Here is a 25,562-nt window from a genome sequence, read left to right on the forward strand (position 1 = left end):
CGGAAGTACGTAGCTCAAAATGTATTAAAAGCGTCACACCGGTTACATGAACGCAAGTAGTTGACGGAGGAAGTTCTGTGAGGCTAAAAGAGAAAAGCTCGGGTAAGGTGCTGCCCAAATTTCCTTCTAGTTTAAAAAAGGGAAAGCTCTACTGATCAAATCATAAAGAATAATAATAACTAATCAAGGTAAGTAGTTTATCTCACCCTCTCTTTAAATGTCTATGGTAGTGTACCTTTATTATGTTGCATGATTATGCTTAATTGTTATATTGCATTACATGTTTAAAACACGTTTCTCTACAAAGGACCCATGCATTATGTTTGTAAGATTATGTTAAAATCAGTTTTAATTGGGTGTAAGTTATGCTTTCCAGTCTAATCTTATCTTTATGTTAATGGTTGATTTGGATGCGACTCTAACCCTACTGACTGCATGACCCGCTAATCCATTAGATGGGTTAATTTTCGCTAATCCTCATCTTCCTATCAGGGCGGAGAAATTTATGTTTCCAGGGCTGGCAAGGGCATGTATGGTTGGCATCCCTCAGGCCTAATCTTACGTTATTTTATGCTAGGAACTAGCAGGTATGTATGGTTGCACCCCTCTAGTCCAATATTATGTTTATGCTAAGGTTGATTGGATGCGACCTCTGGCCTACTGCTGCATGACCCGCTAATCATCAGATGAGTTAGTTTTCGCTTAGGTCCTCATCTTCCTATCAGGGGGGAGAGATTTATGTTGGAAGCATAACCGATCACACTATGTATTATTACGTTTTCGGTCCCAACCATATGTTTTTCATGACATGTTGCTTGTGATTGTGCATTGTTCACTACCCTACGTGAGAACTACTTACTGGGTAATTATATTACTCAGTCCATATTTTTACAGACTTTGTAGGTAAGAACACAACGTAGATAGCAGAATTGACGTCGCTCAAATGGCCAACCATCAAACTCACTATTATAGTGCATATGCATTTTGTACCCACGCAAGTTTTATGGATCTTGGTGTTTTGAATAAATAAACTTTTTTATAAGTTTTCTATCTATAAAATATAAATTTAGATATGTTCTTTGAAATTTTACCAAACTCATCTCATGATAGAAAAAGTCTAAGTATGCATGTCATACGCGGTCGGATCAAAAATGTGTAAGGATCCGGGGTCTTCATAACACAGCGTAGATAGCATAATTCGGATGTCGCCAAAGGCCTAACCATATAAACTCAACTATTATAAGGCACAATCATTTTTGTAATCCATCCAACGCTATATGTTTATGGACCTGGTCTTGATAAATAACTCTTTATATAGTTTTCTATCTAATTAAATAAAATAGGATATGTTCTTCTGAAAATTTTTACCTAACACTCATACTCATGATAGAAAAAATCTATAGTACGCGATATCGTAGCGGCGGATCATAATGTGTAATGGATCCGGTGGTTACAGAACATGCAGCGTAGATAGGATAATTGGACGTCTGCTCAAATGGCCAACATCAAACTCACTATTATAGGCACATGCATTTTGTACCACCTAAACGCATTTTTATGGATCTCGGTGTTTTGATAAATAAACTTTTATATTGTTTTTCTATCTAATTAATTAAAATTTAGAATATGGTTCTTGTGAAATTCTTTCCAACACACTTCACTCATGATAGAAAAATCTAATATGCATGTCGTATGCGGTCGGATCAAAGTTAAGGATCCGGTTGGTTACAATACACAGCGTAGAATAGCTATAAATTCGGACGTCGGCTCAAATGGCCAACCATCAAACTCACTATCATAGGATCATCGCATTTTGTTACCACCACGCTAATGTTTTATGGATCCTGTTATTTTTGATAAATAAACTTTTTTAATATCGTTTTCTATCTAATTAATAAAATTAGATCATGTATCTTTGAAATTTACACCAAATACTCATCTTCAGATAGAAAAGATCTAAGTATGCATTGACGTAGCGTGATCGATCATAATGTTATATAGGAATCCGTCCCATTACAAGATGTTGAATTAAGAGAGAGCGCGCGCATAAATTAAGGTTTACTATGCGTAAAGATATATGCCAATTAATTGAATTAAAATATTTCCGAAGATTTAACCCATTCTCAAACAAATCTCAGTAACAAAGAATCGTGTGAAAGAGTAAGTGTGAGTGAGGAAGTTCTGTGAGGCTAAAAGAGAAAAGCTCGGGTAAGGTGCTGCCCAAATTTCCTTCTAGTTTAAAAAGGGAAAGCTCTACTGATCAAATCATAAAGAATAATTAGATCACAATCAAGGTAAGTAGTTTATCTCACCCTCTCTTTAAATGTTCTATGGTAGTGTACCTTTATTATGTTGCATGATTATGCTAATTGTTATATTGCATTACATGTTTAAAACACGTTTCTCTACAAAGGACCCCATGCATTATGTTTGTTAAGATTATGTTAAAATCAAGTTTTAATTGGGTGTAAGTTATGCTTCCAGTCTAATCTTACGTTTATGTTAATGGTTGATGTTGGATGCGACTCTAACCCTACTGACTGCATGACCCGCTAATCATTAGATGGGTTAATTTCCGCTTAAGTCCTCATCTTCCTATCAGGGCGGAGAAATTTATGTTTCCAGGGCTGGCAGGGCATGTATGGTTGCATCCCTCCAGGCCTAATCTTACGTTATATTTATGCTAGGGACTAGCAGGGTATGTATGGTTGCACCCCTCTAGTCCAATATTATGTTTATGCTAAAGGTTGATGTTGGATGCGACTCTGGCCCTACTGGCTGCATGACCCGCTAATCATCAGATGAGTTAGTTTTCGCTTAGGTCCTCATCTTCCTATCAGGGGGGAGAGATTTATGTTGGAAGCATAACCGATCACCACATGTTATTATACGTTTTCGGTCCCAACCATATGTTTTCATGACATGTTGCTTGTGATTGTGCATTTGGTCACTACCCTACGTGAGAACTACTTACTGGGTATATTATATACTCATCCTATATTTTTACAGACTTTGTAGGTAAGAACACAACGTAGATAGCAGAATTGAACGTCGCTCAAATGGCCAACCATCAAACTCACTATTATAGGCATATGCATTTTGTACCACCACGCGTTTTATGGATCTTGGTGTTTTGATAAATAAACTTTTTTATATAGTTTTCTATCTAATTAATAAAATTTAGATATGTTCTTTGAAATTTTTACCAAACTCATCTCATGATAGAAAAGTCTAAGTATGCATGTCATAGCGGTCGGATCAAAATGTGTAAGGATCCGGACGTTACAGATACTCTTATTTTTCTCTTAATTTTTCAATTCTCAACCATTTTCTCAGCAACCAAAATAAAAATTAACATTATAAGTTAAAATATGAAATCTCACATAATTCTAAAATAGCCAAACAATTAATAAAAAGGGAGTAAGAGAATATTGAGAAAAGGAAGAGGGATAAAGATGAAAAATAGAGAAGTAAAAAGGTATTAACACATCATTTAGGTCATCTTCTATTTTTTTTTTAATTTTTGAAAATTCGTGTATTTTTGGCACAAAATACGAACAGTTTCCATTTAAAATAAATAATAAAAAATATTTTTAAATTTATTTTAAAAGTTTAAGATTATTTTTTATACTTCTAAACTTTTAAAGATATGTTGGAGAAGTATTTTATATAATTTAGTCAATATATATTTACTCATTTAAATGCTTTTTTTTTTCATAATTTTTGTGAGAACTATCAATGAACAACAACATTTTATTACATTTTTATGGATATTTCTGTGAGATTCAAACACACCATCGCTAGATGCTAACTTTTTATTTCCCTATTTCATTTTCTTTTTCTTTCTTTTAATTAATTAATTAATTAATTAATTTATTTTTTTTTTTTTGTAACCATCACACAACCTTTCCCTTTCTTTCTAAACCCTATTTCACGTTCAGCGATTGCACCCCGTCCCGCCGTTCGCCGCACACCGTACGCCGTTCCTTCTCCTCGAATTCCGCCCCACGCTGCACTCTCAACTGCCGTAGTCTCACCCTTCCGACGAAACTGTTGCCGCCCTCCCTCTCACACTCTCTCGCCTCTGCGAGAAAAAAAAAGTTACTTTTCTCTTTCCCTCTCTCTTTTTCTCAGAAACACAGTGATTCAGCCCCTAGCCTGCGCCGTTGGCGGATCTCGCTGCCGCCGCTCATCTGTCGGATCCATAAGGTTTCGTTTTTTTTTTCTCGTTGGTTATGGTGGTTTATTCTCTTCTCCTCGGAGAAGAAAATCAAAAACATTTTTGTTTTGTTAATTTCTTCTTCAATCAGTGTTCAACTAGTCTAAAAGAAAACATAGAACGAAGAATGTATACATCACGAATTAGAAAAAAGAAAAAACAAACAGATTCAATAAGCACAAGGTACAAAACAAACACATCATTCTTATTCGAATCGATAAGTAAAAAGGGAAACAAAATTGTTTTGGAAGATGCAGATGAACAAAGCGCAAAAAAAAAAAAAAAAAACTCGACTATAGTTTTGTTGGCTATGATAAACTTGTTGGAATCAAAAGCTGTATTTTTATCTGAAAAGATTGGGACAGGAATACAATGGGCAAACAAAATAGTAAACTAACGATGAGTCCTCTTGCATATAGAAGAAAATATAGATGCCCATGGGCTAGGCATAATTTGTTTCATAGAATCTCTTATTAGTTGTTTTCTTTGAGCAAACTAGTTAAATATACCATTTTTCCTGTTTCATATATTTTTTTGAGCTTCAATTTTGTATATGTATGTATTTTTTATGGTTTCATTGCTTCAAGAAAACTTTGTTGGAAATACTCACATTAGAGAGAATCTGACTTATAACCATTATTAAGATTCTTGGTGCTAGTTTGTAGATGGCTTCTAACTTCCACGTTGAACAGCTTATGTATTCTTATTGACCGTAAATGCATTTGATTTTTGGGAGTGATTTAATAGGGTTGCTTTTAGAGTTGGTGGGTTTTGCTGCTTTTATTGGTGCCATTTTGACCAATTGCTTTGAAATACTTTGAGTTTGGTCAGGAAAGGACAAAGTTTAGTTTCATCTTGTGTTTTTAAATGCCCAAGGCGCTCTAAGGCACAATGGCCCTCTGAAGCCTAGGCGGTTTTTTTTTTTTTTTTTGTGAGGCGTACTATATATAAAAGTATTACATTACAAAGAGAAAGCATAGTTGAAGTGGAAGTATGAAAAAAAAGACACCAAACACAAAAAATTTTGCTTTTAGGCTTAGTAAACTTGATTCTTTTAGTTAATAAAGAATGAAAACCCTTAAATATTACTATTTTTTAAAAATAATAAAAAAGTTCAAGGCCCAAGGCTTTGAGCCTTGGGGCTTCACAAACGGTGTGCCTTATTTGCCAGACCTGCGTCTTGGCACGCACCCGAGAGGGCTTTTTAAAACATTGGTTTCATCTGTTTGGTTTAATGCGAAGGCCTAATGTGCAGATCAAGTGTGTCCATTTCTGATAGAGATAATGATATGCCCTGCACTTTTCTTATCAGAATTGTTTTGGTTAACAGTTTGATCGTTGAACTAGTAGACGATAACATTATAAACATCTGATCCAATTTAAGATATACTCTGAGATGTGCATAGAAAGTTGAAGGCTACTGATGTTTTGCCGTTTTGCCAACTTCTATAAGTAATAGTAATTTTAAACCTATAACATTTGACATAACTGTTAGGCATCTGCTGTTAACAATTATTACCAACATCAGTTCTTTTTATGCCATTTCTGCATTATCTACATTTTCTATCTAGTATATCTACCTTGGTTATGGTCAGATTAAGTTTCATGTCATTTTTCTAATTATTTGAATGTAAAGTGATAATTTTTTCATTATGCTTTATTCATTTCTCATTTGCTATTGCTCCCAATATCAATTGTCTTAGTGTTCATTCACTTGATACTTTACCGTGAGTGATATTTTTCCATTCTAATATAATTGCCTGTATGTGTATGGTATAAGAGAGGCTAATGGCTGACTGGGAAATATGGTAGTATCAGTATGAGATTTGTTTTGCTACATAGTTAGTTTTGTTTCTAAAATGATTGCTATATAGCTTTGCTTCTAAATTTAAGGACACTATTAGAGATGGGGATATCTATCTGCTTGACAATTTGTCAAGCATCTGTTAGGTGTAAGGCTAAGCTGGGAAATAATCCTTGCCTAATTTCCTTTTTCCCTCTGAAGTCTGAACTTTGAATTTTGCAGTTTTTTTTTTTCTTATCTTGGTTAGTTTTGTTGCAGATTATTTTGCTATGGATTCTTCAACCCAGACATTCCAACCTCGTGTAATGTCAATTAAATTATGGCCTCCAAGCCAGAGCACAAGGTTTATGCTCATAGAACGAATCATCAAGAATCTTACAACACCCTCCATTTTTTCCCGAAAGTATGGCTTATTAAGTAAAGAAGATGCTGAGGAGGATGCCAAGCAAGTAGAAGATATGGCTTTTGCAACTGCAAACCAACACTTTGAGAAGGAACCAGATGGTGATGGAAGCTCTGCAGTTCAAATTTATGCCAAAGAATCTAGTAGGCTTATGCTGGATATATTGAAAAGAGGTCCTAGAGTAAAAGAGGATGGAGAGGTGCTAATATCCGAGAAGGCTACTACTCGAGGAACGGTTTTTGATATATCAGGAGGACGAAGAGCATTTATTGATGCAGAGGAGGCTAAGGAGCTTTTAGAACCCCTTAAAGATCCTGGAAACCTGTTTACTAAGATCTGCTTTAGTAATAGAAGTTTTGGCTTAGATGCTGCTCGTGTTGCTGAACCGATCTTGTTGTCCATCAAAGATCGGTTGACAGAAGTTGACCTATCAGATTTCATTGCTGGAAGATCAGAGGGGGAGGCTCTTCAAGTCATGAACATTTTCTCTGCAGCATTAGAAGGTTGTGACTTAAGGTATCTGGACCTTTCAAACAATGCCATGGGTGAGAAGGGTGTCCGGGCATTTGGGTCGCTTCTGAGATCACAGAAAAATTTGGAGGAGCTTTATTTGATGAATGATGGTATTTCAGAGGAAGCTGCAAGAGCAGTTTGTGAGTTGATTCCATCTACAGACAAGCTTCGTATTCTTCAGTTCCATAATAACATGACAGGAGATGAAGGCGCAATTGCAATTTCTGAAATTGTCAAGGGTTCTCCAGCATTGGAGGATTTCCGTTGTTCTTCGACAAGGGTAGGTTCCGAGGGAGGGGTGGCTCTAGCTGAAGCTATTGGTGCTTGTACCTGTCTCAAGAAGCTTGATTTGCGTGACAACATGTTCGGGGTGGAAGCTGGAATGGCTTTGAGTAAATCTATATCTGCTTTTCCAGGTCTAACTGAAATTTATCTTAGTTATCTGAACTTGGAGGATGAAGGAGCCGAAGCATTGGCTAATGCTCTTAAAGATTCGGCCCCTTCGCTTGATGTTCTGGAAATGGCTGGAAACGATATAACTGCAAAAGGTGCTGCTTCAATAGCAGCATGTGTAGCAACAAAACAATTCCTCAGTAAGTTATATTTGGCTGAGAATGAACTGAAGGACGATGGTGTAATTTTGATTGGCAAGGCACTCCAGGATGGACATGGTCAATTGAGCGAAGTTGACATTAGCACAAATTCAGTCCGAAGGGCTGGGGCGAGATTCATAGCACAAATATTAGTGCAGAAGCCAGGATTTAAGTTGCTAAACATCAATGCCAATTATATATCTGAAGAAGGGATCGACGAAGTGAAGGAGATATTTAAGAATTCTCCTAATATGCTTGGGCCTTTGGATGAGAATGATCCAGATGGAGAAGATTATGATGAAGATGCTGAAGAGAATGGTGATCACGACGACGAACTCGAATCAAAGCTCAAGGGCCTCGACATCAAACGAGAGGAGTAAAAATTTCACAGGTCTGATTCGATCATCCTTTGATCTTCACCAGTGTTTTTGTTTCTTGTTTCTTTTTTTTTTTACTTTATGTGGTAGTTTCATACCAATATTTAACCAATTGTAACAAATCTCTGTTTTTAGCTAGGTATCAGAATCCTAGTTTAGAGATTTTTTAAGCAAAATTAGCTGCTTGCTATTCTGTAATTTGCCAGCTTTATTTTTTTTGTTGGCATATAAATTGATACAGTTCATTGAGACCTTCCGCCAATAGAATTGTGTTTTTTATTTTGGAAATTAATGTTCATCCTTTTATAGTGGACATCTTGGAGTTGAAGGTGTCGTTTAGGAGTTGTTGGAAACCATTTTGTAAAAATGGGGTAAAAATGTATGTTCAATTATAAGTTTGCTCCATGAACTTTTGTGTTAAAAAGGTATCCAAACATTATAACATAGGGCGAGTTTATTTATTAGATAATATTAATATTCACCAACTGTGATGTTTAGGCATGGATTCAATTTGATGTTTATTATATAATGAGTTCAAGTTTGATAGAAAGAACAGCTTACTTATGATTAAGCATGTGACATTTTGAATGGTATAGTTTTACATTTATGGGTTATACTTCTTTACATGATGATCAAGCCAATCTTTAATTTAAAAATCAAAATGACAATCTAATTTGTAGAGAGAAACAACCTAAATTAGTCTCTATATATGTAACTTTCCCTTCCAAGTTGATGGACGATATTTTCACAACATTTCTAGTTTTTAAAGTTTTGGTTTCTTTTCTCCTTCATGGAGTTCAATTAGCTCCACGAAATTCCATTTATTGCATCTTGTGATTCGAGATAGTGTGTCCACGAGAAGATACAATTTTGATCTATATGGGAGAGAATTACTCATTGAACTTAAGTTAAAATTGTTGTAAAGAGTAGGGGTGTACATCGCTCAATTGATATTAGTTTTGGGAAAAATTGGCACTAAATTGATCGGTAGGTTTTCATTTTATGAAAACTAACTATAATCGACTACCAGCAGTTGGTTTTGTTAGATTTTTTTCCTTAATTTTGTATTCAGATGTTTTTTCTTCAAATGTGGAGATCTGAGGTGAGGCGAGGTGGTGTAAATAGTAATCTGAGGCGAGTGAATGGCGACACTGGTGAAGGGAGATAGAGACAACAAAGAGATTGCTGGCGAGTTGTTAGAGGGAGATGGAGAGAGAGCGAGAGGGTGAAAGAAAGTTATGGCCATGAGGGATTTATGAGGTTGTTAGAGGGAGATGGAGAGAGAGCGAGAGGGTGAAAGAAAGTTGTGGCCATGAGGGATTTATGAGGTTGAGGGGGAGCAAGAGCAAACCAAAACGTATCTTTTTACGAAAGGAGTTCCTTTTTTTTTTTTCCTCTCTTTTAAACAATCGGAACCAATCAAAGGTCACACCAAATCGATTGAACAACCTTGATTCCATCGGTTTTGATGCATCTATTTTCACTCATATTAAGGAGATAATACGTGTATTCTGTTACACCTCCTATCATTCGTACAAGCTTAGCTTTAGCTAAACGATTGGGTATCAACCTTATAAGAGAAGGGGAAGAAAATGCTTTAGCTAAACGATTGGGTATCAACCTTATAAGAGAAGGGGAAGAAAATGAATTATTTCAATAATTGGCAATGGAGGAGGGAATAATCAAAAGAGAATAATTTAGTGGTCCCACTAGTTGGTTATTCTGGACCACCAACTCAGTCATAAAACAACAAGGAAGGAAGGGAAGGAGGCAACAATCATTTTGGGACAAGCTGAGGACAACTGCTAAATGAGAGAGAATCTAGCCCTCTCGAATAGGCTGATTATCTTTTCATTTCTTGGTTTTAGTTGATAATATTGTTTTTGCGTATTGTGTTCTTTCTTTGTATTTTCCCCCTTGAAATATATAAATAATATTGCACAGACTATTGCTCTGTTTTTGGGGACTCTGTTTGTTGGGTAAATTTGTGTTTGTAGATAGGGATACCTAACAAATTGGTGTTCAGAGTCGTTCAACTTGGGGAGGACTAGGCAAATGGCACAGAAACAACTCGAGGAGAGGATGGAAACAAATGAGAAAGAAATGCTCAAGATGAAGAACTTAATCGTGGGACTCTATAAGAATATGGAACGACTGATCGAAGAAGTGCGTGAAAATAGTGTGATGAAGAAGAATGAAGATTCGGGCATAGTGGAAGTATCCCATCTCAAGCTGAAGGGTAAGATGGAAGAAACAACTTCTTCAACAGGACAATGAGCAGTTGGATATGATAAAAGTAAATATAAGAGGTTAGAGATGCTAATATTTTTGGGAGAAAATCTAGAATCATGGGTCTATCGGGCGGAACATTACTTTGAGACTCACGAGCTTAGTGACACGGAAAAGGTAAAGGTAGTTGTGGTGAGTTTCGTACCAGATGAAGTTGACTGGTTCAGGTGGAGCCACAATTGGAAACCAATCACGTCCTGGGAAGAGTTGAAAAGAAGGTTATTCGAGCGTTATCGACCCACGAACGAGGGAAGCCTCATAGCAAGGTTGCTGCATATCAAACAAGAAGGGAGCTACAAAGAGTATGTGAGAAGTTCGTGACCTACTCTACCCCATTACCGGAGTTGGTAGAAAACGTTCTCACAGATGCTTTCCTTAATGGTCTGGAACCTGCGTTACAAGTTGAAGTAATCAACCGTCATCCTTTTGTTGAATTTAAGTGAGAAACATATGAGTACAATAAACATATGAATACAATAAACTAGGGCATATACCCAAAAGTTCTCCCACTTGTCCTAGTTTACAAACTTCGTAGACCTAGACTCTGTAGGTAACTTTCAAACACTTTAGCCATGAGGGCCTTTGTAAAAGGATCAACAATGTTTTGCTCAGAAGATATCTGAGTTACTACAACGTCTCTATGATGTACAATCTCTCGGATCAGATGGTATTTGCACTCAATATGCTTGTCGCGCTTGTGGCTTTTTGGTTCTCTTGAATTTGAAACTGCACCACTATTATCACAATATAGGGTGATAGGCAGATGCATATTTGGAACAACTTCCAAATCTGTCAAGAATTTCCTCAATCATACTGCTTCCTTTGCTGCTTCACATGTAGCTACGTATTCAACTTCCATTGTGGAGTCCGCAATACAGTTTTGCTTCACACTTCTCCACACTACTACTCCTCCATTCATCTCGATGTAGATTTTCTTGCATCTTTATCGGTTTGAAAATCAGAGTCAGTGTATCCAGTAAGGATCAAATCCTTAGTACCATACACGAGCATGTAGTTCTTCGTTCTCCTAAGATACTTGAGGATATTTTTAACGGCAGTCCAATGATCATATCCAGGATTGGACTGATACCTACTGACTATCCCTACTGCGTAGCATATGTCAGGTCTAGTACATAACATTGCATACATCAGGCTCCCTATTGCGGAAGCATAGGGAATGCGTCTCATATTCTCAACCTCTTGAGGTATCTTAGGACATTGATCCTTTGAAAAATGAATTCCATATTTGTAAGGTAACAGACATCTTTTGGAATTCTGCATCTTATACCTAGACACATTTTGTCTATATAAGTTGCTTGAGACATGGCTATTGTTCTGTTCTTGCGGTTCCGAATAATTTGAATCCCGAGAACATACTGCGCATTTCCTAAATCTTTCATTTGAAACTGCATTGCTAAGGTTCTGTTTCTTCTTTTAGATACACCGTTCTGCTGAGGCATATTAGGTGCAGAGAGTTGTGACATGATTCCGTGTTCTATCATATAGTCCTGGAATCTTAAGTCCATGTACTCTCCACCTCGATCTGATCGTAGTGTCTTAATTGTTTTACCTAATTGGTTCTCAACCTCAGCCTTATATTCTTTGAACTTTTCAAAAGAATCAGAATTATGATGCATTAGGTAAATATGACCATACCTTGAATAATCATCAATAAAACTGATGAAATATTCATACCCACCTCGAGCTTTGACATTCGTCGGTCCACAGAGGTCCGAATGTATGAGCTCTAAGGATATTGTGGCTCTGAGACCTTTTCCAGTAAAAGATCTCTTAGTCATTTTTCCCTCAAGACAAGACTCACATGGAGGTAAAGAATTGTCTTCTAACTGATTTAGGAGACCATTCTTAACCAATCTCTCAATCCTTGTGAGATTTATGTGGCCAAGTCTTAGGTGCCATAGATAGGCATTAGAAGAAACTTTTTTTCCTTTATTCTGAGTTTCGACTGTTCTAAACATCTCAGTATTTAAGACAAATTTTGCTTTAGTTAGTCTTAATTTATATAAGTTGTTTTCAAGTATAGCAGAACAAATTTGAATACCTTTTCTGAAAATGAACGCTTCATTAACTTCAAAAGATATTTTATACATTTGTTCCAATATATATGTGATAGATATTAAATTCTGTCTCATTTTAGGAGCATACAAAACATCTTTAAGTATGATATATCTATCGTTGAAAAACAACTCAAGTCTCCCACTGCTTTAGTCGAGATAACCTCTCCTGTTCCAACCTTGAGGGTGATCTCGCCTTCTTTAAGCTTTTTCTAGGAACTAGTTTCCTGAAAAGAGAAGCAAATATGATTAGTGGCTCCTGAATCCAATATCCATATTGAGGTATCATCCTCCACTAAACATGTCTCAGCAACTAGTAAATCATATTTACCTTGTGCTTCTTTCGAGGCAAGGGCCTGAGGACATTCCTCAGTTAAGACAAATCTCAGGTCATCTATTACTAGTGTTGAATTCAAATTTTTTTTCCATGTTGAGTAATTATCGCCGTTTAGTTTCTCAGAAGCTAAGAGTTGATCTAAAGAGCTAGTCATGCTGAAAAGAAAAACATATCATTTTTAATAAAACATTAATCTTTTAAATCCAATCAAGTTTAGAAAAAAAAAAAAAAAAAAACTAATAATATACCCTTCATTATTATATTTTGCAACGATATTTCAATGGTTTAGAATAACCTTCACCGAGGGGTGATCGACTATTCTTCCATTGAACCAAGACTATCTTGACTAGATACTATCACTAGATTAACTCTTATCCCTATAGTAACTTAGTTATCGCTACTTTGGTCAAGAATTTGCTAACACTTAGTAATTCTCGTAAGTGTGACCCTCCATTTTCAAACGTCAAAGATCGGAATCATCATGCTCCCGAAGTTGGAAAGACAAGAATGAAAACGGACCTGAGAGACCCTATCAATTTCTAGAGTTCACGAAGTTTCGAATCCTATAATACAGCCCTCCGATTGGTAAGGTCGCTCCAGGGCAGACATGCAGGGGCATTATAGGAATCTTATGGTGCGACCTAATAAAAGAGACCGTAGGATGTGTTGACACATTTTCTTCTCCCACTTACTATGAACAATTCCCCTATTCATCTTGGTATTGACTCATACAAACACTCTCCGAATGGAGTCCACTCCCAGGGTGGCCCAAAGTCAAGCATGAATTTCACGGTGTGAACTCTTAGGGATACTAGAGCTAAAAGTACATTACTTCTCTCCAGCTGAAGTGTTCTAGACGGTTACGGTATAAAACACTTAGCGATACATTTCAGCTAACTAAATATATCCTAAGTCTAGGTGATTCATCCGAGTATAACTTTTATACTGGATTTTTAACCTACGATGTCTAGGTGATTCATCTGAGTATAACTTTTATACTAGATTTTTAACCTACGATGTCTAGGTGATAAACAAATTTTATTACCTCACACCGCTCACGCATGCTCATAAAATCGGTTTAACCTAACTCAGACGGCGGCTCGATCTCCAGGTAGTAGGTGTTCCATGAACCGTCAACTTAAAAACCTTCAAACTTAGTCATCTTATCTGACTTTTTTCCGGGTGAGTTTTCTTGTAACTTCAGTTTTACAAGATATCGACCTATTTTTTATGAAAATTGGGATTGCTCGATGGTTAACCCTAAATGAGCATGCATCTTATCTGTATTATAGATTTTAGAAGTCTAGGTTATTTTATAACAATTATAACCCTAGAGCATTCATCTATAACATGTTTCCTTCAATCAAACATGCTTTAATATAACACTTATATTAAAACTAAGCATGCATAGTCTATATTTTATAACACTTATAAGATATAACAAATGAATGTCACATGCTTTTCCTATGGTAGGGTTTTAAAACTATATGACATACTATATGCACACATAATGAAACAACATTATACATCACATGCATAATAGGTAAACAACACTAAAGTGGACCGATTTTGGCATTAAAAACAAACAAATAACTAATTTATTACAAAAATCAACAACCAATTTCCCGGAACCGACTTCAAACACTTTGAACCATTTGGAACCGCCAAGAAACCACTCGAACTGGCCAAAAAACTCCTGAACCGGCCCAAAAACTCCAAAAACCAAGTTGAACCAGTCAAACCGGCTCAACAGGTCAAACAGACTGGTCTAGACCGTCTGGACCGGCTGGCGCAGTCAACGGGCGCAGGTCGGGTCGAGTCGACGGAATGCGCGAGTCGCGAGCAGGCAGGAGGCACGCGGGTTGCGGGTCGCGGGCGAATAGCGCATGCGAGGCAGCTACGGGCGGATCGGACCGGAGTGGGCGGAGATACCGGGTCGGAGCGCGAAATGGGTCAGACGCTCCATCGACAGCTGGCGCACACGGGGTTACTCCGAACCGGGCCAGATCCGGGTTGGCGGATCGGTCTGGGAGCTTCTCTCGGGTTTGGAGGCTAATTCTGGTCTGTGAGCAATTTTTCTCCAATTTGGCTGTTGTCCTCTCTCCCGGAATCAAGAAATTAAGCCTAATTTCAACTCTAATGACTCCAACAAATTTATAGACCCTTTTTCACACATTAATGCTCATAAACATGTGAGCAATTACAAATTTCCACTACTGAACTATGACCGGCCATCATATTAGCAAATAAACGTATTCCTGAGCTTAATGCGCGAAAACAATGAGGGATTAGCTCAAGGAGTACTAAAAAAGGTGCTAATGGCAGTGGGACTCCTGCGGGTAATGAGAAACTTAAAAAATGAAGCCCATTTCTTTGAAATCCCACTATAGTAATACCAATAAAAAGAGAAAATGAGAGACCCAAAGTAATGAGAAAATGACTTGAAGAAATTTAAAGAAAAACAATGCCAAAATCATAATAAATCCACTTTAGTCCATATTTCATTCAACACTTGAATAGAAAGGAAAAAAAAACACCCACTAAAAACAATTGAGTGTAATTAAAGCATGTTCTGATACCACATGATGGAACATGAGACATACGCAGCGGAATAAGGACCTAATTATACTCTAATTTCTTTTAATTTAAAGGAAAAAATGCATGCAATTGAAGGAAAAACAGTAATTAAAAAATTACCTTTGAAGCTCCCGAAACCCGCTTTTCCTCGCTGAATCTCGATCTAAACACGAACGGACCACCACTAGAGTTGACCTACTATCCTCTGGACTCAGAACCGGGTTGTGGGACCCGGTGGATGAAGAACCCGAGAGAGGGAAAGAGATTGAAAAGAAGATGGAATTTGGGTAGAGTTTGGGTTTGTTTTTCCAGCCCAATTTTGAAAACAAAAATTGGCAAATTGTCAAACTTTTTCCTTTAAATTAAAATCAATTAGAGTGTAATTAGGTCCTTATTCCGCTACGTATGTCTCGTGTTCCATCACCTTTGTGCCTGGATGAATGTATGAGGGAGGCCCAACTCGTAAATGACTGTAACCTAGCTTTTAAAATGACCTTAAACGAATTAGGTTGTGTTGGACCCAGAAAAAGGGAAGGCCCAGAACAAAGAAAAAGGGGTCAACGTATCCACGAAAACAAGCCTCAAGGGAATAGAAAGAGGAGCCACCAGACAAGTTTTGATCCCGATCAATGGGAACCCGATGAAGAAGGATCCACTGGTGAGGCGATTATCTGATCGCGAGTATAAGGAAAGGTTGGATAAGGGTCTTTGCTTCAGATGTAATGATAAATACTCGCAGGGCCATCGTTGCAAAATAAAGGAAAATCGTGAACAATGCTGTTCATAGCAACAGAAGAAGATGAGAAGGAAACAACAGAAAGCACTGGTATGGAGGAAGAACTTGAGGTGAATATGCTGGAACTCATTGAAGATGCGAAAATATCTCTTTGATCAATGATGGGGTTCTCGAAACAAGGCACCATGAAGCTAAAAGGAGAAGTCAAAGGGGAGATGGTGTTAGTACTAATAGATTGTGGGGAAACTCACAATTTCATACACCAAAGTTCAATCCAGAGGGCCAAAATATCAGTCACCAGCACGACAAAATATGAAGTGATCATCAGTAATGGAGAAGCCATAACCGGTATTAGAGTATGCAAGGCAGTGACAGTTAAGTTACCAGACTTGGTTATGGTGGCCGATTTTCTTCCAATGAACCTGGGAAAGATGGACTGGTATTGGGAATGCAATGGCTAGTCATGACAGGTTTTATGGGGGTTCACTGACCCTTTTTGACAATATGCTTCATGGAGGGAACTCATATAGTCCTTCTGAAGGGGATCCATAATTGACCAGAGTAGAGATTTCATTAAAGCGTTAGCCAAAGTGTGTAAAGAAGAAGATTAGGGTTTTTGATAAAGTTTCAGACTCTGGAAATCACTGGTAATCGAAATACAATCCCAAATAAGGAAGTTAAAGAAGAAGAAGCGCTACCGGTGGTGATTTAAGCGCTGCTGAGTGAGAACGAGGATATTTTCATGGTTTGCGTTGCCCCCCAAAAGAGAAATTGATAATCAAATCATCACTCTTGAAGGACAACCCCCAGTTAATGTGAGACTATATAAATATAGGCATCATCAGAAGGAATAGATTGAAAAGCTGGTGTAAGAAATGCTACAAGTAGGGATAATCAGACCAAGTCGTAGTCCTTATTCCAGTCATATTCTGCTTATTAAAAAAAAAAAGGATGGTGGATGGAGATTTTGTGTGGATTATAGGCGATACCGTGGTGATAAGTTTCCAATTCCAGTCATTGAAAAGTTACTTGACGAACTCCATCGATCTACAGTGTATTCAAAACTGGACCTACGCTGGGATATCATTAAATTCGGATGAGGGATGAGGGATGAGGACATTGAGAAAACGACCTTTAGAACACATGAGGGGCATTATGAATTCATGGTGATGTCATTCGGTCTAACAAACGCACCAATGACTTTCCAATCTCTAACGAATCAAATCTTCAAACCTTTTTTTATGAAGGTTTATATTAGTATTCTTTGACAACATTCTGATCTACAGTCCAGATATATCAACTCACGAAACACACTTAGCAGTGGTATTCAACGTCTTAAGAGATCACAAGCTATTTTCAAATAAAAAGAAGTGTGCATTCTACCAGACTAGGATTCAATACCTGGGTCATTGGGTGTCTCAAGAAGGAGTTGAAGCAAACAAAGAAGATCAAAGCATTGGTCGAGTGGTTGCAGCCTCAAAACGTGACAGAGCTCATGGGCTTTCTTGGATTAATCGTGTATTATAGGCGTTTTGTGCAGAGGTATTGTTAGATCACAACACCACTTACCCAACTGCTACAAAAAAATGCTTTCTGTTGGAATGAGCAAACCCAACAAGCATTTGAAGAGGGCTATGGTAACTGTTCCTGTATTAGCCTTACTAGATTTCACTTTACCGTTCATGATAGAGACAGATGCATCCAAATTCAGGTTAGGAGCAGTCCTTACATAGAACTCGAAACCAATTGCTTATTTTAGCTAAAAGTTGTCCACCATAGCCTAAGAGAAGTCAATATACGAAGGGAGTTGATGACTATCGTTTTAGCAGTGCAAAAATGTTGTCATTATCTACTAAGGGCAAAGTTTACTGTGATTTTCGATCAAAAGGCACTAAAGTTCCTGATAGAACAAAGAGAGGTACATCCATAATTTCAAAGATGGTTAACGAAGTTGATGGGATACGATTTTGACATCCTATATTAACTGGGTCTTTAGAATCGAGCAACTGATGCATTATCAAGGTTGCCTCCTACAGCTGAATTACTTATATTAACCATTCCTTCATTGTTGGATGTGGAATTGATAAGGAAAGAAGTTAGCGAGGATGAAGAACTTCAAAAGATCATTGCGATGTTGAAGGACAATCCAGAGGGGAAGCCCAAGTATTATTTGGGAAGTTGTTTTATAAGGGCAGGTTGGTTTTACCAAAAACCTCTTCACTCATTCCCTTACTTTTACCTACTTTCCATAATTCGGTATTGGGGAGCCATTTAGGATTTTTTCATACTTATAAAAGAATGTCAGGTGAAATATTTTGGAATGGGATGAAAATTGATGTAAAGAAGTATGTAGAGCAATGTGAGGCCTGTGAACGTAACAAAATAGATGCCTTAAAACCTCCAGGCCTACTACAACCATTTCCAATACTGTACCAAATATGGGAAGATTTGACAATGGACTTTGTTGAGGGGCTATTGTATTCATAAGGGTTTAATACCATCATGGTGGTTGTAGACAGGTTGAGTAAATGTGCCCACTTTATAAGGCTACGCCATCCATTTTCAGCAAAGCAGGTTGCAGAGCTCTTCATTCAGGAAGTCATACGACACCATGGAATACCAAAATCCATTATCACTGACAGGGACAAGATTTTTCTCAGCCACTTTTGGAAAGAATTCTTTTCGATGATGGGAATTATGTTGAAGCGAAGTATATCATTTCATCTGTAGGAAGATGGGAAAATCGTTGCCTAGATACATATTTAAGGTGCTTTTGTAATGAACAATCAACCAAGTGAAGTAAATGGATTCCATGGGCTGAGTTATGATATAACACCACTTTTCACACCTCGATCAAGTCTACTCCTTACCAAGTTGTTTTTGGAAGACAACCCCCTCCATTGATATCATACCTTTTTCTTTTCTGGTGGTGTGGTTGTAGAATGTGAGGAAGTGGTTCCTAGTTCTTCCAAATCTAGCTCTTTTATTGACTTAGTAGGTGGCTCCAATTCCTTGCCACTCCTTAGTGTTATTGCACTTACTTTTCCCCTGGGTTTCGATTCTGGCTGAGATGAGAGTTTTTCAGACTGTCTCTCCAATTTACTCATCGAAGTGGCTAGCTGAGAGACTTAGGTCACCAAAGCATCAATGACATTCTTTGTATCCTATCAAAATTTAAAAGAGTGGTCAGCAAGGCTCCTGACAATATCTTCCAAGGACATACCTGAGCTAGACAGAACTCGATTAGGCTGAGCTTACTCATTCTATCCACCCCATTTGAAGTTTGGATGATCCCTCCACCCAGGATTGTATGTTGGACTGAATGGGACCTGCCTCTTTTTTGCCAATTGAAGTTGTAGCATCCAATAGCATTTACCTCAAACATTACTCTTTGTAGAGCATTTGGGCAAATGTCAGCTGTATATCCAGCTCTATGACACATTTGGCAAACAATAGTAGGCGGTCTATTCTCTGTCTTCGCCATCTGTTTAAAAATAGAAACTAGGTCAAATATTTCTTTTCTAAGTTCACTAACCTCGTTCCCTGACTGTAGCTCTAGTGCCAAATTGTTGAGAATTTGTTGCCATGGTAGCTATCAGTTTCATTTCCTCAGTTGGGGTTTTATTAACTAAAGTTCCTCTTGCGGCGGCATCTATGCTACTCTTGTCAGTCTGCATCAACCCCTCGTAAAAATACTAGATCAACAGATAGTCTGAGATATGATGGTGGGGAAACTTCGCACAAGTCTTTTTGAATCGTTCCCAATACTCGTGAAGCGTCTCCCCATCGAACTACATAATATTGTAGATCTCATTTCTTATGCTGCCAGCTCGGGATGCAGAGAAGAACTTTTCCAAGAACTGCCTCTGCAACACTTCCCAAGATGTGATGCTCTCAGGTGGAAGGTGTTGGGATTGGTGTCTTAATTCTCCCGGAGTCTCATTGTTTGTAATGGTACACATTGTTTGATGAATAAAATAAATGTTATTTCATTTTGGCATTTACTCATATCCAATAAACAAAGCTCCTTGGTTATTTTATGTAAACTTAAGCATGTATATGTGATATACAAGTGAATCATGACTTAAGTGATAACCTAAATAGGTTTGTAGTATAAGGATTAAGGTTGGATGCCTGATCCTGGTGACACTACGGATACGGCCCGCTTTGTAGAGGTTTGCAAGTGTTGTAAACTACTATAGATGGTAGATCCTGACATTCATATGGAGACGTGCAAGTAGGGGTGTCCTATACAAAGAGTTTGTATAAGACCAAGACCAAGACCATGAGATGACTAGACTCTGTATATAACGTCGTTGATACTAGAGACATACATCTCACCTAAATGACCATAGGTGACACGACCTCATTCCTGAGTGTTTTGGGAACTCCTGCCTTTGAGGGCGGTCCTTTGATTAGTATGGGTGAGAGTGGCTATATTCTCAACTCAACATGCCTACCTTTTTGGGGACTTGTCTGATCTGGGAGCTAGGAACTCAATCCATAAGATGAAATTCACTCCTTTCCCAAAGCAGGGATAAGTAGAGAGATTGCTCCCTTAAGTGCTGATTCCAGGGCTTGAACATAGTGGCTACAGCTTCTCTTTGGAAAAGAGAACTCGGTCATAGTAGGATTATGACTTATGTCATTAGAAAGACCAGTGGTACTTAAGAAGTTAGATGTAACTACGGGGGCATAATGGTTATTGGCCCAACTGTACTTACGAGCAATTTGTGAAGGGTTGTCGCACTACTGATTGGTTAAGATGGACACATAATATATTTATGGTAAGGAGAGTTTAGCTATTGGTCTTTGGTGGAGTGTCTGACAGTTAACGGATGGTGGATTCTGTGACTAAAGAGTTTAGTCAGTTATTCACGTACCATTGGAGTTTTGAGCTACAAGTCCATAAGGTCCCCTTGGTAGCTCAATGAATTTAGTTGAGAATCAGTTCTTGGTGTTGATTTGAAATGTTCAAATTGACAAGAGGTAATTCGATTATATATGATATGATCGATATGATGTATGAGATACATCTATTGGAAGATTGATGTAAATGAGATTTACATTAAATACCATAGAATAGAAAAAGAGCTATGGTTTATGTTTCTCATGAGATGAAATATCAAAACTATAGGTTATAAATATAGTATGATAAGTTGGTTCTCAATTATATTTATAATAATATTAATTATTGGATAATTAAATCTTTTTCTCTAATAACCAATTGAGTGGAAGGTTATTGGTGGTTCATGGTAACCGTGAGATAAAAGAAAAATTGTTTTCCTAATTTTAGTAAGTTTTTGTCAAAAAATTGATTTTGAGATTTTCTCTCGAAAAAAGAGTCTCATGGAAGTTGTCAAGTAAATACGGATTTACTAATCGACAACTTGACAAAAGGTAAACGATCGTGTAGTATTTGTAAGAGACAGACACGGAAGTAAGCAATGAGCTAAACGATCGCTTAGCTTTCCCTAGACGATCGCTTAGATTTTGCTAAACGATTGGGCATCGACCTATACGATAGGTTTCAGCCATCTCCCACTTGCTTAATCCTTTACACGATTATTGATTCCTCTGACTTCTACCTCAAACCAAGTTCACACAGAGCCCATCCCCTGGATTCTCACACCGAGAATACCGAGGTAGCCTTCTTGGTGGTGTCATACTCAACTCGACACCCTGAGGTTCTGTGGAGGCCGTTCGTGCTGTTGAGGTGTTCGTGACCGAGGCGATCGATGAGATTGAGTGTCCGGTGTTCGTGCTGCATAGCGGTTGTATTGTTCAAGCATTTGAGGTTGCAGAATTCGAGCATTCATGATTAAGGAGCGTGGAGACGAGTCTACAAATGTTCATAGTATTTCTCCTTGTTCATTTGTATTTTCATGTTGTAATTTCTGTAATGAATACATAACCGTTTGTTTCGTTTTACGACTGTAATTTGTTAAGTTCATACAGATTGTAATTTTGGAATGATCTTTTTCGCTGCTTATGGAAATCCTTGTGATCGATTTCCTTCAATTGATATCAGAGCCACTCCTTGACATCTCCTTTTAACGAAAAGGGGAATGCCCGCATATTGATTTGCTCTTGAATCACCCCATTCGGTCTCATCCCATCGCACACCACATAGAATTCCTTCAAGTGCTTGTGCAAATCTTCACCTTGTAGACTAGAAAATGCAGGAAGTAAGTGAATTAATGCAAATTTAAGCTTAAAGTTACCTATCGTTTCAGGATAAGCAATGCATTGCGGTTGTTGAGTGAAGTTTGGTGTTGCAAGCTCCCTAAGAGTTTTTTCACATTCAGCTATTATTGGTAAATTTTCAGGAACACTTTCTTCTCTAGATGTGTCTTCAACACGAATATCTATATAAAGCGCAACTTGCTTTCTCTTCTCTCTCCTGATTCTCCTCTCCTCCTTAGAAATTTCTGCAAAATACAACTACCTAGAATCTTTGGGAGTGTGGGTCATGAACCAAAAGAGAAAATCGATTAGCTAGGAAAGCACTACAAGCCTAAAAAATCAAGAAATTCGTTGGCTCCCTAACAACAACACTAATTTTGTAGGTCGTCGAATTCATCGTTGCCTGTAAACCTGTGCTACACAAATGATATTTATATGCATTAAACAAACAACTTATACTAACTAGTAGTATAAATGATAAGTCTGGATCGAACCATATAGAGCCAAATTGGATTCCTCAAAAATTGAAACTAGTAGAAGTAACCAGGGAGGTTTTGTGAAAATTGCGAATTAAAATTGCACAATGTGAAAGAATGTGTAAAAATATCAATTGAACAAAATACTTAGCTTGGGTAGTTTTAGTTTATCTCATTTCTTTTCAATTATATCATAGACTATTCAAAAGATATGTGAGAATTCAAATTACAACTTAGCCTATTGGTTTAGAATCCTAACCGGTAGTCCATAAAAGCAAGTTAATTAAAGGAAAAGGAGAATCGTCAACTAATCAATCAATCAACAACCATTAAGAACTAAGGCAAAGCTAAGCCAAACAATTGATTTCCATCGTCTAACCAATTATTTGATCGAGAATTATCTAAGTTATAAAGTAATGCTTATTAAATGGAGTCCCAATTTAACTTCAAAAACTTACTTAACTCTTGCTTCTAGGTGATGACTATCTAATGATTACAAATTAGGGTCAATCAAAGCAATCACCTATACATGCATAGCTAATTTGTCAGATTATCCCATATAAGACAATTGAATAATAAACACAAGATAAATTTTCATAAAATTCAGAAAAGTCTCATAGAATTACATAACATAGTCTCAAGAATGAATTGGAATGAAAGTAAACTACGAAACCCAAGCTAAGTTCTTACCCTTTAGCCATAAATCATCTTTTAATTCAATACAATGCTCAAAGGGGAAGAAGATTCAGAATTCTGATCAAAAGAAAGGTAAAAACTGAGTAGAAACAAAGTGGCGATCGTGCATTCGAGTATGTGTAACCTAGGCTCGAACTGATCGGTATTTTATAAAATCTATCGCAGCGTCGCAATGCTATGGACAGTGTTGCAACGTTATTCTGCTTCCACGCACTGTTCCAAGTCGTAGCTTGCAGCGCTGCCCTGTTCTTTCACGGAATGGGTAGCTACTGCCTTATAGCGTTGCGACGCTCCGGCTGAGCAGAGAACTTCATTTTTTTGCCCTTCTTTCTTCATTTGTTCAATTTGGCTCCTATCTTTGCCATCTTAATGCCTTTTTGTCCCAAACACTTCATTCAACTGCTTGTACACTCGAGTCCTACAAAAAATTTGTAGGACAATCCCGAATTAAGTAAAGGAAGATAACACATTTTCGATGTTATCATTTCCTCTTAATGAAGATTTTGGTTTCTCCTCGCTTTTGTTAAGTTCTTTGGTTATTTTCCATAAAAGAATATCTTATGTCAAATAGAGTTTGTTATTGTTGAGCTTGGCAGATAATATTTTCTTTAGTTAGATATCTTGTCTCTAACATGGCTGAGTTATTCATTCCTTATCAATGACAGATTTGTTGGGGAGATCGTTTCCTTTTATTCCTGTCGCTGGTGTTGGTCTCTTTTCCTTGTATTGTTTGTATTTATTGGTTGGTTTTAGTGTTTTTAGGATAAGTCATCTTTTGCCTTGATTAGAGTTTTTTTTCGAAAAAAGGTTTTGTATGAAGATTTTATATTGTATAGTGGGCTATCTTCGAGAAAAAGAGCGGTGGTTCTCTGTGAAGCTTGATCTGTTTAAGTAGTTTGCTAGTAGAGTTGTTCAAGACACCAAGTAAGTGGTTATTCGTCTGGCAGGTGAAGAGAAGGTGAGATCATCACTATGACAACAAATTTAGGGGAAGCCTAAATCTACGAATCCATTTAAAGCAGTACTCGTGTTAGGAGGAGGCTAACTTGCTTACTAGTCATTCTGTTATGTGTAAGGTGATTTTATGTAATTTTAGTTGTTGTGTATGTTGTAAAACTAAATTACAAACTAGTGGATTTCTTTTCACTTAGGCAGATAGCTTCCCTGACGTAGGTATAGTTACACTGAACTGAGTTAACAATTCTCTGTATTCTTTCTCTCTCATCTCTCTTTCAATTGTTTTTAGTTTTGTCTATGACATCTTTACAAGCTTGTGACATCATTGTGATTCACCTTTTATTTCAACAGTCATTTTCAATCTTTAATGCTAATGTCTAATATTTATTAAGAAAATTGAAAGATTTATAATGAACTAAGTTTTACTATTTTTTTCATTATTGTTAAAACTAAATTTCAAATTTTACTTCAAAATTATTGTAAATTGATTAAAAGACATTAACAACCAAACAATGAAGTGGATATTTACTGAAAAGTCGATTTTAAAAGTGTAAATATTGTACATAAGAACCAAATGGAAACAAAACCCAAATCTCAAGGGTAAAATTCTAATATGTTGAAAGGGTCTTTTTAAATATAAAAAATTGAACCAAAATATATACAAAATATAGCAAAATTTTAGAACTATCGATGATAGATGCTGATAGACACTAATAGACCTATTAATGTATATAGGGACAAAATGAAATCCAAATGTAAGGACTATAAGTACAACATTTTGAAACTTATGGATTAAATAAAAACTAGACTCGAAATCTAAGGACAAATTCTTTGCTATACAATTATCTTTTCTAAAATACTTCAGTAAATATTTTTAGAAATATTCACACGTACATAGCTGAGAAAAATTAATCAGTGGCAAGTTTTTCTTTTCATTTCTTTTCTTTTTTTTACTTTGAGCTGGAAATTAAAATAATATATGTACATATTTGGTAGATAAAATTTATAATATAATATTCATTTAAATACACATTTTCTAAAATAATAAAAATAATAATATGTGTTTAAGTCTATCTCATAACAAATTGAAAATAAAAATAATATATAATATGTATATTGGAAAAATTGAAAAATAAAGCTAAAAGAAAAATCTTACCTTAGCAAATCATTTGAGGGAAAAGGCTAACTAGATAAATATGATATATGTAATCTAAAAATGAAAAAAAAAAAAGAGATAAATATGATTTATTCAATTTCATCCTCTCTTCAATCTTTGTCAAATGTCAACTAATACATGAAGCATAATAATAAAACATGTCTTATT

At 36.8% G+C, this 25,562-nt stretch overlaps 1 protein-coding gene across 1 annotated transcript; it reads left to right on the plus strand.

Annotated features, from left to right (window-relative positions):
* Positions 1 to 3,880: 3,880 nt before the first annotated feature.
* LOC120086223 (RAN GTPase-activating protein 1) lies at positions 3,881 to 8,197 on the plus strand. Its single transcript, XM_039042766.1, has 2 exons — positions 3,881 to 4,209; positions 6,282 to 8,197. The coding sequence occupies exon 2, from the start codon at positions 6,293 to 6,295 to the stop codon at positions 7,910 to 7,912; it is 1,620 nt and encodes a 539-aa protein (XP_038898694.1). The 5' UTR covers positions 3,881 to 4,209; positions 6,282 to 6,292; the 3' UTR covers positions 7,913 to 8,197.
* The last annotated feature ends 17,365 nt before the right edge of the window (positions 8,198 to 25,562 follow it).

The sequence above is a fragment of the Benincasa hispida genome, chromosome 9 (genome assembly GCF_009727055.1).
Source record: "Benincasa hispida cultivar B227 chromosome 9, ASM972705v1, whole genome shotgun sequence".
In the NCBI taxonomy this organism is placed as follows: Eukaryota; Viridiplantae; Streptophyta; class Magnoliopsida; order Cucurbitales; family Cucurbitaceae; genus Benincasa; species Benincasa hispida.